This window comes from Eupeodes corollae, chromosome 1 (assembly GCF_945859685.1).
Source record: "Eupeodes corollae chromosome 1, idEupCoro1.1, whole genome shotgun sequence".
In the NCBI taxonomy this organism is placed as follows: domain Eukaryota; kingdom Metazoa; phylum Arthropoda; class Insecta; order Diptera; family Syrphidae; genus Eupeodes; species Eupeodes corollae.
Genome location: NC_079147.1, coordinates 144,917,160 through 144,931,444, shown reverse-complemented (window position 1 = coordinate 144,931,444; position 14,285 = coordinate 144,917,160). Strand labels below are relative to the sequence as shown.

Sequence of the window (14,285 nt, the reverse complement as noted above, 5' to 3'; positions counted from 1 at the left end):
CACGCGCTGTAAAACACATTCAAAAACGTATCTTTTTTATCTCGAAACAAAAAAGAACTATTCTATTTATCTATACCCATGGTCAGCTAGGTCATTCAAAATAATGTAAATACTTTAAAAAAGAAAAACGAAAAAATTTTGTATGTCTCTTGTTAACACTGACCCAAATTCTTGAGCTTAATCAATTTGAAAAAAAAATATTCTATAAATATATAAAAATTCAGGTATTTTTTACTTTTGGCATAAAATCATGATAAAATAATTTTCTCCAAAAACAAAATAAACAAAAAACCCACATTTCCGTTTCTGATGTATGCGAAAAATATACATATTTTTCAAAAAATTGCGATATATTGAATTTCGAAAACTCATCAGTAGATGTTGTATATAATGTATTTTATATACACATAAAAAGGTACATAATCCAATCTTGTTATCCGACGATGAAGAAAACCATTATCTCATCTTTAATTAACAAGAACAAAAATTCAATTTAAACAAAAAACAAAAAAACTATACAAAGAATCTTCAAGGAAAACGCCCAGCGCGGCCACAGTAAATAGAAATGAAAGGAACAGAAAAACCAATCTTCTATTTGTCTAACTACGACGAATATGCGAATGATTTCTATTTTTATCAAAGCACAAGTGAGAGAATATAAGAGGAATAAAATACCTTCCTAGTTTTCAAAAACTTAGAGAGATGTAAATGAGCTAGAAGAAGCTTGATCATCGCCAAATACGTCTGAGAACACACTAAAAAATACTCTGCAACAACAACAAAGATATATTCACTTTATGTATACTGCAATCTTCTTTTGGCTCACTTTAAATATGATACCCAAAAGATTTGGAAAATTCTTTGCGCATGCGATTCTAGCCAGGAATGATGATGATGATGATAATGTACATCGCAGGCCAGGGGCAAACATTCCACAAAGTATATTTCAGATACAAACATTTTTCTATACACCACCACCGCTATAGAAGAAACTGCGTAAATAAAAATATTTCGAAAATTACTTTTCGAATACATTTCAATATAAAACTGTCAGTTTTTTCAAAGCTCGTTAAAAAATTTCAAATCAAAGACATCAAATACACTGTGATTTGTTTTTTAAAATTAATTGTGTGGAACACCTTGTTTTGTGGAATGTATTTGTCTGGAACTTAACGATCGCGTGTCGACTTCCGCTACCCTATCAAACAACTCAAATGCGTGTGTTTCAGACAACAAAAAATAAAAAACTATTCTCGAAATCAAAATAGATGGATGTCATGACGAATGAGTAATCAAAAAAAAAAATCATGGCCAATATAAGTGATGACGGATGACGTTAGTGCTGACTTCTTTTTGAGCAATAGCTAATTTCATACGATCACAAAACTCTTATAGAGAAAATGTATATATTCAAAAATAAAGAAAAAAGAGAACGACAGGAAAAACCATCAACCCCTTAATATGTGCGAGAGGGAAGCAAATACCTCCATTCTTCTTCGAATGATCTAAAATAAAATGATGTGAGTGTATATGTATACATTCATTACCACTCTCATGAAAAATAAAAAAATGAAGAAATAGAAAATCTGTTGTGGACTCTCATTTATCTAGAACATTGAAGTCGGCGAGTCGAGTTTTTAAATTTCTTTTTTTTTTTTGGCTTTTTCAATATTTCTTACCCTTTACATAAATTACACACTTTTTATTTTTTTGTTTTTAATTAAATAAAATCATAAAAATCAATGATCCCTAAGATTGCTGTCAAAACAGTGTTTAGAAAAAAAAATAATTTCGAAAATAAATTCACCGTTGTGTGGATACAAAGTGTCATCATCAAATTTATAACAATAATATGATTGAAAAAACTATAAAACTTCAAATCGATATTGATGATGTTAATAATGTAACAAACAATAAAACTTTTAATACAAGTTCAAATAGTTTAAATAATAAACTAAACCAACAACAACAGCAACAACAAAAACCAGAAATAAAACATTCTAATTTAAGTGTTAAATCGAATTTTGACAGTAGCTGCAACCGGCAAAATTCGCAAGTCGATTCGAACAACATTCGAAATAATGTATGGTCATTGAATAATAATACATCAAGTGTAACAAAGCCAACAAATAAATTAAATAATAGTAGCAATAATAATAATAATAATAATTGTAATATAAATTTAAATAATTCACGTCGCCGGCGTAACCAACAGGAAATACGCCAAATTAAACGTGCTCACCGCCATCTATTAACAAGTAGTGGTGTTGCACAAAAGCCACTACCAACAACAACAAATCCAGTACTACCAACATCACAACAACAAAATACTAATTGCACCAAACGTCAAAAAAAGAAAAAGACAAAACGAAAAAGTGACAGCGGAGCTGTTACTACTGGCAGTAGAAGTGGAAGCAGTCATCACCGCCCGCACCAGCACCAGCACCATAATCCACACCAGCAACAAAACGAACAGCAGCTGCGCCAGCAGCAGCCGAACAACAGTCATCCAAATCGCAACCACAAATCTTCCTCCTCAACAACTTCAACTAATCAAAATCAACCTCGCAGTAATAAAAACACAAATAATTGGAATAATAATCGATTAAGTGAATGCGATGATTCGGCAACAATTGTTTCAGTGATATCTTCCCAATGGTGTTCGATTGAGGAACGTTTAAATTTATTAGATAAACTTTTATATTGTGATGAGTTTGACGACGATAATTATTCAACAATTAGCTTTAGCAGCGAATGTTACAGATACGACGACGAGGACGAGGAGAACGACGACGACAACATAATGAGTGATCATAGTGGCAGTGGACAAATGCCAATGAAGCGTCGTGGCCATCAGCATCATCCCAGATTCGCTGGCCAGAGACGTTCCAATGTTCCAGTTGAAGAAATTTTGGCTGCTCTACGTCGCGGCGATAGTGTTGGTGAACTGTCAAATTTATCATCCACAGCATCAACAGCTGATTCGACAGTGACGTCATTAAATACAGGATCCACCTCAACATTGGACACTTTTAGTAATTTAGGGGATGGAGATGGAGATGTAGACGCAGACGATGTAGGTAGATGTTTATCCCCAACTGACCTTCCTCCATACGACAACAACAACCACACTGAATCAACAATCCTCAAAGAATTAAATAGAAACTCCGATGACTATTTAAATGATGTAAATATTAAAAAAACGTCCCTAGACTTGCCTTTGCTGCAGCAATGTGCCGAGGTTTCGATCCCAACAACTGCCAATAGCAGTCCCACGCCAACGGACGAGAGTAGCCTCTTGGACGATGTAGCAAAAACACCCAGCAGCAGCAGTAGTTCCAAACAACAGCGTTCTCCCAAAAAGGAGAAGCTACGTTCCGAGCAGAAGAAGAAGAAAAAGTCTAAAACAAAGAATTCCACAGAATTTGCAGGAGGTGATGGTTCATCGCCATTATCATTTCAAGAACGTGCCGAAGCTGACGGCGCCGCAGCCGGCACCAACAATGAGAACAACTCACCCGACAGCAATAACATTCTTGAAGATGATTCGTGTGAGTGGGCGAAATTGAGATGCACCAGCGAGCGCACCGAAGTTGTTGCCGAACGTGAAATACGCCGACACAAAGGACGTTGTGCCGATTATCCAGGATTAGCATTCGGCAGATCGATATTTAGCTCGGACACAATGATGAAATTCAATATAATTCGCAATGAACTGCATAACATCATGAATACACAATTGAAACGGGTAAACACACATTTATACACACAATGAAATAGTTTAAATTATTCTTCTTAAAATTCAATAATTTATTTCTTTTCGTACTTTAAAGCCAACAAAAAAAAAACAAAAAACCAAAACCGAAAGAGAGAAAGCATCGATGGGAAGAAAGAATAAAACTAACAGTACAGAGTACATTCGAATTCACAGTGTGCTGACCTCAATTTTTATAAAGCTACCTAAATTTGTGTTCGTCTTCATTTTTGTAAATTTGTTTTATTCTTTTTTGAATACGGCACACAACAATTTGGGCCTTTTTCTTTTTTTGTAAAGGTTCATTTGCATTGTTCTTTTCGTCGATAAGACATTTTCCAGCTATTAATAGAGATTCTCTAATTAGTTGTGCTAAATTTATTTTGTTGTTGGTATTTGTTAATTCTTTGAATATCTTCAACGCAATCACTTGAAAAAAAACACCGGCAAAAGATATTTTGTTTTCTTTATTTGCAAACTGAAAACATCCAAAAGAACAACAAGAAGCAAAGCTTATTGAAAAGTGAATCTTGATTCCTTATCCAGACAGCACTTGCGATTATTGTTTTTCCTTTCGTTTTTTTTTATTTATTTTTGAATTGAAATCTTTTAAATGTCTTGCCATAAACCTGCCTGCCTATTACCTATTTTGGCAAAGTTTACTTTTTTTAATTTTATCTTTGCGCATTTGTTTACGCATGCAAAATCAAGGTGTGCTTTGCTTCCATAATTCTACGATGCACTTCAACAACAATAAATAAGTATTTAGTTGCTTTTGAAAGAAAGTAAAAATAAACTTATTAATCATACTGGAACGATAAAGAAATGGAATAATAATTTATAGATATATTTATCTATAATCATATACCTACTTATTAATATTGTACTTGGTACGTGACGCATGACTTAATTCTCTTATGGTTTATGGAGTTTGCTTCTATTTAAATTCAATTCAATTCGAATTATGTACCTAGGCAAAAGTATTTGTTGTTAATAAGATTCGTTGATGGAATTATTATTATTTGCTTGAGCTAAGTTTACATTAAGTGGACTTTAAAGCTTTGTAATGTTGTCTATACGACTGAAACACACATTTACAGGTCGTCATGAGAAGACTGAAACAAGTCCTTTTTTGGAGATTCTCATATTCGATTGACTATAATCTTTAAACGAAATTAACACTTTTCTTTTTTGTTGTTAAATATGAACTTGTTATTCGTTACAATTCTTTGATATTTTAAACTTTAATTATCTAGAAATTCTTGTTTTTGAATATGAACTCCTTACTCATTTCAATTATTTGAAAGATAAAACCATAATTACCTATGAGTTTTAAAGTAAACCTTACTTTTGATGTTATCTTATCATAAATGTTACTTCTTTAAAATTATCCAACGTTTCAAATAGACTTGGAAGTTCCTGAGGCATTGTACTCTTAACAAATGAATACTTTTTCGTATATTTGTTGATATTTTTAATGGCAGTTAGTTTACTAACTTTTAACCTTTATGATTGAATCTTCACACGTAAAGTAAGACAAACTTTCTGTTACTTGTTACGTTATCTAATGATAAATGTCAATTCTTTTGAACTATCGAATCTTTTCAAATAAACTTTACTTGGATTTCAAAGGACATTTAGTTGGAACTTCTTAGGGCACTGTACTCTAAACGATTTTATATTTTTTTGAGTTAAATATCGAACTTTTTTAAATAAACTTTACTTGGGTTTTGAATGGACATTAAGTAGGAACTTCTTAGGGCACTGTACTCTAAACGAATTTATACTTTTTTTGTATATTTATCGGCACTCATTTAATGTCTGGCAATTCTTTTTTAATTTACTCTATCAAAATACGAACCTGATTAAATCTTCAGACATAAACTAAGACAAAATTCCTCCTAATGGTCTCTAAAAGTCGTTGAATTCATCCAATGCGTTTGGTGCAGCTAAGACAGTTAGGAACATTAGTTAAATGCTACCGTAGTTTTCTAAGATACCTTCTACGCTTTGAGTCAATGGCTATCGGCACTACGTAATGCTGTAAATTATATAATTTTTAGCACCATAAACAAATTGTCCACTGGAACTTCTTTAAAATCAAATAATCCAAAACCACAACTAAAAAATACACGTCTATACAGATCAATAAATTACTCCTGTTCCTGTTTCTTGTACCTAAAAGTCGTTGAATTCGAAAAAAGAAAGAAGTTGTGTTCATTATTCAGATGATGTTGTAGTTTTCTAAGACACGCGTTTTGTGTCGATGGCTATCGACACTACATAATGCTGTAAATTATATAATTAAATTTGAACTCCTAGGTAGAATTGCACTGTTTAAGTGTTTGCAATTTGAAACTTCTGTTAAGTACTTTTCACGATTTCTTCTAATCTCTCAAAAGGACGTGCCTTGAGTACATCTATTTAAAGGCTTCCCATATCTAGTGAAGTATTGAAACCTTCATATCCTCTTGAAAAAATATTAGCTACTCATTTCTGCAACTTTTAATGTTATATCCTTCCGCAAACATTTCTGAATCATGTCATGGGTGGGGGCAGGGGGTGGAAGAATCCTAATAAACTATGCCACTAGATCATAGTTCTTTTTCTTCATTATACCGTTTCTTTTTCAAATATCAATCTATTTGAATTCTTTATGTTTATTCCTCGCATTCATATTACAAAAATTATTAAAAATAAGTAAAATTAAATTAAATTAATCTTGTCATGTCATTTAAATTCAAAGTTAAGTGAACATGAAGTGGTTGCAATTTTTAGCCGATGACGACAGACAAACAGACAGAATGATGGTTAACAAATACAAACTCTACATTTATCTCGCTTACCTTCTTTGCATAATATCCAATAAAATCTACTGTCTTCTCTATCTAAATATTCTATAAAGAAAATAAATGTATGATTCATTTTACAAATACCAATAGAAATTTCCAAATGCCGCCATTTTAAACAAAATTAATACAAACAAAAATATACCAACTTACCATGTTTTTGTTGTATTTAAGCAATTCTATCTCTGTTTTTCTCCTTTTAAATGGCTTCATGATTTTTCATTCCTAATTTGGTATTAATTTTTCAAATGAAAACTGACCATATTTATATAAAAAAAATTATTAATGAATGAATTTTTGATTTGATAATGAATTCTATGAAATCATCATCATCATCCAGTTCCAGTCACCGTAAACGACAACGACGACTACAATAATCCAACCGACCTTCTCACATAATAGACAGAGACAAATTTATATTTCAAAAACCACTTAACAAATGTCATCCCAATAAGATATTGTGTGCATAACAGAGATAACAGAGTTAATTTTTTCTCAACGACTATCCACCAAAAACCTTCCAAGAAAGAGAACAAAGTATACATTTTAAGGCGAGGCCCCATTTTTGGTTGTCAGCACAGCTACAGCTACATCAAGCAAAAGCAAACAGCTAGCATACACGATTCACGAACACGATTCAACTTGGCGTTCGCATCGCATTCGCAATCGCAGCTCACAAAACCCAACCATTTTTCGAGAAGTTTATTAAAATAATAAAAAATAAAACTAAAACATACATTTTCCACTTACTGCCCGTTGCGTGTGCCTGTGCTTTTTATTCTGTCTTGTGTGTCTCTCGCTCGTCGAAAAATCGAAAGAACGTCGTCTCGTCGTATTCTGTGCAAATTTTAAATCAATAAAATTTTTATATCTCTCATCAGCAGTGTAAAAATTAAATAATTATTTATTGATTTCAAAAAAATATTGATTAAAGTTATTAAATTCTTGTAAAAAGGCAAAGAAGAATAGAAGAAGGAAGAAAAAAAAACCCGGTGAATTTCACATTTCTTTTGTGGTGTGTCGTCCGTGTCCAAACCATCGTCGTTGTTTTATACATATTTTACATTCCAAATTCCAGTTTCGTTTGCTCTAGAGCTCTATTCGTGGCTGGCTCGTTCTCCTTCCTTCGTTTCATTTAGTATATTATTTTATATATTTTTTTAATTGTATCTCCTCTGTCGTCATCGTTCGGTTTTTTTTAAAAAGAAATTCGCCGTCATCCAATCTTCCTAAGAAGTGGCTTCTTTTAAGTGTGCTCTATATTAATATATTTTTGTTAAATTCACAATAATTGTGCTATTCTTATTATAAATTCAACACCACCTGTCAAAAAACAAAATATATAAAAATGACCACCAACATTCCACAAGGTACACTTTTGGATGTACTTAAGAAGAAAATGCGTCAGACCAAAGAAGAAATGGAAAAGTATAAAGATGAATGCGAGGAATATCATAAAAGGTTACAACTTGAGGTTGTGCGGCGTGAAGAAGTAAGTTAGTTCTTTTCAACCTAAAAAAAAAACTTCACTATTCACTCAAAGAAAAAGCTTACAATTTTTTGGGGGAATTCAATTCAGTCAGGGACAAACAGACAGACAATGCCTTAATTAATTGATTTCAATACAAAAAGATACGATATTAAATAACTAGATCAAAATTAAAAACCCAATTGAGAGTAGTGATGGTGGCATCCAGAAAAGATAACTAGGTATTTTATGACTCTGTGACGGGTACGAGGCGGTCTCCTCCTTTACTTTTGCTGTGTGATCGATTTTTCGATCGATTTTTTAGGTATGAGAATAGAGCTTTATTTCTTTATGCCATGCAGGCACAAGATGTGCAAACAAACAAAACAACTAAAAAAAGAAATGAAGAAACCGATAAGATTCACATTTTGCACACATTTCTTTTTTCTAACCTACCAAACTATATCACATCAGTTAAGAACTTGAGAAATTTTTTCTGCATAAATTGTATATCTATCATATGTATATTATTGGTGAAAGGGTCAACAAACCTAAAACAAAAATCAAGCTTAAGTGATCATATAAATGTGATCGGTTGTGGTCTTTCGTTCTCATTGGTTTGGTTTCGGTCGGTATCTATGTTCTGTGTCGGTACCTACATATATTCATCTCAAATAAAACAACCAAGTGAGTTCTAGACCTTACCTGCTACTCTTCAACAAAACAACCTATATCTACATAATGTAGTACACAAACTTCGACGACGACAACGACGAAGTATGTACCTACCCTACCCTACCTACTATTTCGTTCATTCTTAACTTAACTCTCTGCCACTTGTTTAGAATTATGCTAATTTTTAGTTATTTTTTTTGTTATTTTGTTCTTTACATTTTCTTCTTTTTAAACATTTTGAAACAGAAATTCAAGTTTATCGGTGAAATCTTGTGCCTGCACGAGGAAAAGAAATGGACAAGTTGTTGTTTTGATATTTTGAGGATTTTGCAAAAAGGACAAAAATAATTCACACTCAAAATTCTCATAAGACAAAAATGTTATGAATATTTGCTTTTTGGCAGTTAATTCATTTTTAATCTGTTTTCGGTTAACCAGTGTCCGTAGTAGATAATGTTTCTTATCTTTTAAATAAACTGTTGCAAAATAAAAGCATTCATTTTAACGACCACAAAGAAGTTATTTTTATACGAAAAGTATAATCAATTATTTCTGCTAAATTAATTTTTGAGCTCTTTCAAAAGTTCATATATAAATGTTCACACTTTTAATAATTTTTCTTCTAATGCTTGATGCAAAAAAGGGGGGAAGGGGGACTGTACTCTACTTTTCTTGTTGCTTTCATTTAATTTATTTTGTAATGGCTGATTTCTTAACAAAGTTTTAGTCTCTAAAACTCGGGTTATTAATAAATTAATTAATTAGAGTTCGATTAAAGTCTAAATCATTTCTTTAACAAATTCTTAAACGTTAGAACTCCAATTCAGATCTTTGCTTAAGATAAACATATCCTTGATTTGTTAAACCCACAAATTTGGGATCTAGGATATTAGAACTCAGTTTAGCAATGTTTTTATGTACTTCTAGCAAAAACCTAATTTTTAGAATCATTCCGGTTTAAGATTAAATTTTAGATCACAAGGACATTTTTGTGTGTAATAATAAAATATTTTTAGAAAACACATGGACCGTTTGGAAAGAACCTGCATAATTCAAACATTTTGAGTGCAAAATTTACATAAACATTTAAACATATTTATCTATTTTTTAATAGTAAACAAGACGCCAGTTTTGATATTATGTGCATCTGAATATTGAGCACTATTATTGCATTTTTCGTCTTAACAATAATATTTTGGATAAATCCGCTTCAAGGAAAACTGACAGATTTTTTAAATTTTGTTCCTAAAAGGTCAGAACTATCTACGTGGCACTTCAAAAATAACAAGAAACACGTTAGAACTCAGTCCCATTCAGCCGAGATCTAGAATTCCTAGAACTCAAAAATCATTTGAAACCGAGTTCTACATACCTTCATGATTATAATAGATGTAAAGCTCGAGTTGTAAATGTTTTTAAAATCGCGTTCCATAAATAAACCGCAAATAACTAAGATCGAGTTTTTAGTTAATTTAATACTTCGTCAAGAAATCGGTCGTAAATGTGATAAATTTGATTTTATCACAGAATTCATAAGCCCATCATTAAATAATGAGCCCAAAGTAACAAACTGTTGCAATCAAGATAGAAGCTTTGGAAATAATGATTATTTATGGGTATACCCTACTATTTACTTACTTTAGAAAGCTCTTATTATCTATTTTTCATGTTAGTTTTTGAGTAAAAACTAACCTCTTCACTTCTCTCTCTGTTACAAACATAATTTATAAAATCAACTTTAAAACATTTGCGAAAATTCGTTCGAGCTGGCGCATAGTCTCGACAATTTATTTCTTATCGACTTGAAGAGCCAGATAAGTTTTATTTCGTTTTTATTAGAATTGTTTGTATTAATTGATATTTTCAAGTGTTGTTTGCAAAATGCATTAGACGTATTCACTCACTAACGTCCTTTTTGTTATCTTAAATCATCAATAATTATGATGTGTCAAATATTATGCTTTAAGTTAAATAACCTTAATCTATCAGCCCTGTCATGATTTCCATTTTAATCGGAGACTTCCACCATTTCGAGCAAAGCCTATTACCAAATACTTTCGTTTTTGCATTAGGAATGGATTTCATGATACAGTTTTTCGAGATTCTAAAAAGCTTCCGATTAGGATAGAATTCGTGATAGGCTTGTATATCTGTTAGATATCAAATATTTTTATAAAATGGCCTCAATTCTTATGACTAAAAAAGGCTTTAGCGAAAATAACCTTCAATTGTTAAAAATTCTCATTGCAAACAAATTTGTGTGTTTTCTGTTATTATTCCTTGTTTCAATTGACTTGCTATCATTTTCCACTTGTATTTTCGCTTCACTTGATTGTTGATATTGCCACCGACATCGACACCGCGCCGCCATGCCATCCATCGTCATCATCACCATAATCATCGTATACGCAAGAACAACAGAAACAAAATATAAATGCATTTCTAGCGTTCATGGTCACTGAACATTAAGCCGTCCGTCAACCTTCCAATTCTATTATCATTACTCCTTCCCGCCACCACCACCCTATCTCTGCTATCGAATTTGTGTTTGTATTTATTTAATCTTTCTTTCATTTATTTAACCATGGCATGTTCCAAAAAAGGTGCTTACTAGCACAGGCAGAATGAGCGCGATGGTGTATTTGGTGTAGCCGGCAAGTTGTTAGATAGAAAAGTTGTTATAACTTTTATGTATATAAAAAGTGTCTAGTACACAGAAGCCAAGTCCATGTTTTCCAAAGCCTCCCCAGAACACAGAACACTTATGCGAGGTAGAGAACGCACACTCAATTTATACCTACCTCTCTACTTACTTACATATCACATAACAACAACGACGAACAATATTTCGGGGTGTTTTTTAATAAAACTCCTCTGTGATGACGTAATTTGTCATCGTTTAGTACTTATGCCACTCGAAAATATGTATGAATGTTATGTGGATACATATATTTATAAAATGTTTCATTAAATTGAATGGAGGGTAATGCTGTAGTAGAGTTAAAGGTTTGTCCATTCGTACCTGTGTTTAACATTTAACAACAGGTCTCTTTGTTTTTGTATTTTCTTCGAACCTATGGTTCCATCATTTGGAAAGTTTTAAAAATTTTACTTCTTGAAGGGTTTCATTCTATCAAATGTCTGTTTGCTGAAAAAGAGTCATAATGCCAATCTTTATGGGGATAACACTTTTTTTAATGCGTGTTGAATTCATATCATACAAAAAGAAACCGAAAACAGTCACTCCGGAAGCTAATATTTGATATTCAAAAGTAAAATCCCCTCTTTCTGGGTAAAGATAAAATCCTTGTTAGAAAAAGAGTAAACAAATATTTTTTCAAGATAATATTCATAGAATTATTAAAAGGCTTATCATTTCTTTAAATTTTGCTTAAATTGCAGTAAAGAAGTTTTCATTCATAAAATGTTTTATGATAATTTTTTGGCTTGGTTCTGTTTTTAGTTAGAAAAACAATTGACCAACTTTTCAAGCAAATCGTTGATCGCCAAAAATTGCTAATCTAATTTGAATCACAAATAGATAGATATTTGATAAAACAAACCCCATACCCCAAACCCATTTCTTCATTTACATTGCAGTTAACTTGTGAAACAAGTTACATACCTACCTACTTTTTTTTAAACTTTTTGTCATATTATGGTGGTCACTTATACAATCTTGTTTGTTTGCCTTTAAAGCTAAAAGCTTGAGTCATTTGTATAATATGATGATGGTGATTCATAGTTCACGTATGTCTTATCTTAAATTCCATTTGAGTGTGAATTTGTTGGCTTTGCTTTCCTTCCAACAAATTGACATGCATATGGGGCATTGGCACAAAATTACTGGTTTCTTGTTATTGATGTATTCTTTTAATCAATTGCGAACTCTTGTTGTGTCTTTTTGTTCCATAAAAGAAGCTTGGGCTTTAGGTGGTTTTACTTTGTATGCTTAGTAAGTGTTTTAATACTTAGGTATTTTTGTATACCTTTGTATATACCTAGGTTTTGGTTTTTTTCATCATCATCATCGTCATCGCCTCGACAATTGGGATCCAGTCCTGGCCTCACACAACAAAGCTCTCAATTGATCCCGATCGCGAAGTCAACGACATCCAGTTGTGCACCCCATGGCTTCGGGTGTACTGGACTACGCCATCTCACCATCATCGTAAGCATGGTCTGCCACGCTATCGCCTACTATAAAATGTACTACAAATTACATTCCGAGCTAGTTCCTCTTCACTCATACGAGCTAGGTGTCCAGCCTTAAGCATAATTTTTGTCACAATATCAGCTTCGAGGTAGATTGCATACAGTTCTTGATTGTAACGTGTCCAGAATTGACCTTCATCACACAACGGAAAGGACGTTTCCGATGGCTAATAGCTGACCGTCATTTTAGTTATTTAACGAGATAAAATATAAGATTTTAACATTTGGGTGTTAATTTGAGCCTAATAAGCAAATGGGAAGTTATTTTCTTATCTTTTTTCTATTTGGTTTAATTGCTTATTAGGCCCAAAGCTATTCTCTTTGATTCGATTGAGACTTTGAGCCTTAAATCATGCGAAAACTTTTGCATTTATTACGAAAAGCGCATCGAACATTCGATATGTGGTGAGATTAAAATGTTTTTTTTTAAGTGAACGTTTTGGCCGAACGTTCAATTTGCTTTTTCTATTAAGTCCACACCTATATCAGAAGTCTTTTCAGTTTCTTTGCTTTTTTCCATTCAATGGATCCAAACTAATCCAAAAGAGATATTTCTCGGCCTTAACGGGAAAAACCTATAGATTCGCTAATAGTTTTGTTTAAAACTTTCCTTTTTCCTAAACTGAATCCTATTCCTTCCTCATATCCAATTTTCCACTTTTGCTTTTAAGGTCGGACTATAATAGCCGCATGATCACTGAATCCCTTTTAAAGAATATTTTCAACTGATCAAAGAACTTTAACGTTGTCATTGATAAGATCGTGTATCAAGCTTCCTATTATAGTTCTGCCTTGATTTTTCCAACCTATCTGTTGAGCAAAACTCTTCAGAATTTATTCCTTTTTCAAACAGGTGGAATACAACACATCACTGGAAGACCGCAACGGAGACAAAAATTATGGGAAAAATATGGGTTTAGGATTAATTAGATAGACAAAGAGAGAGCATTTATTATTTATTAAAATAGGTTAGATTTTTTTTTAAATATTTAGGAAAACAGAATAGAATAGAAATTTTAGAAAATTAAAAATAAAAAACGAGCAAGAGATCTTTGAGTTCTTAAAAAGAAAAAATAAGCATAAATTAAATATTGGGAGAACAAGTTTGTGTTATATCTTGGATTTTTTATTTTATATTTTCATAAATAGGCTGAATCTGAAGTTGCTGCATTAAATCGTCGCATTCAGTTGCTCGAAGAAGACTTGGAACGTTCTGAGGAACGTCTTGGATCTGCCACAGCTAAACTTTCGGAAGCATCACAAGCTGCTGATGAAAGTGAACGGTTAGTAGCCCTTCATAAACAAATGGTTTTGAAGGTTTTTT

General features: G+C 32.3%; 1 protein-coding gene across 18 annotated transcripts in view; it reads left to right on the top strand.

The window, feature by feature from the left end:
* The window catches only part of LOC129938453 (tropomyosin-2), a 53,848-nt gene that overhangs the window by 12,857 nt on the left and 26,706 nt on the right, over positions 1-14,285 (top strand). For 7 of the 18 annotated variants that reach the window (XM_056046032.1, XM_056046033.1, XM_056046026.1 and 4 more), the window contains exon 4: positions 14,111-14,244. In XM_056046032.1, coding sequence (XP_055902007.1) covers positions 14,111-14,244 — 134 coding nt within the window. Of the gene's footprint in view, positions 1-997; positions 3,749-7,127; positions 8,096-14,110; positions 14,245-14,285 lie in introns of those variants that run through there. The other 11 variants (XM_056046023.1, XM_056046017.1, XM_056046024.1 and 8 more) reach the window with 9 other exon arrangements.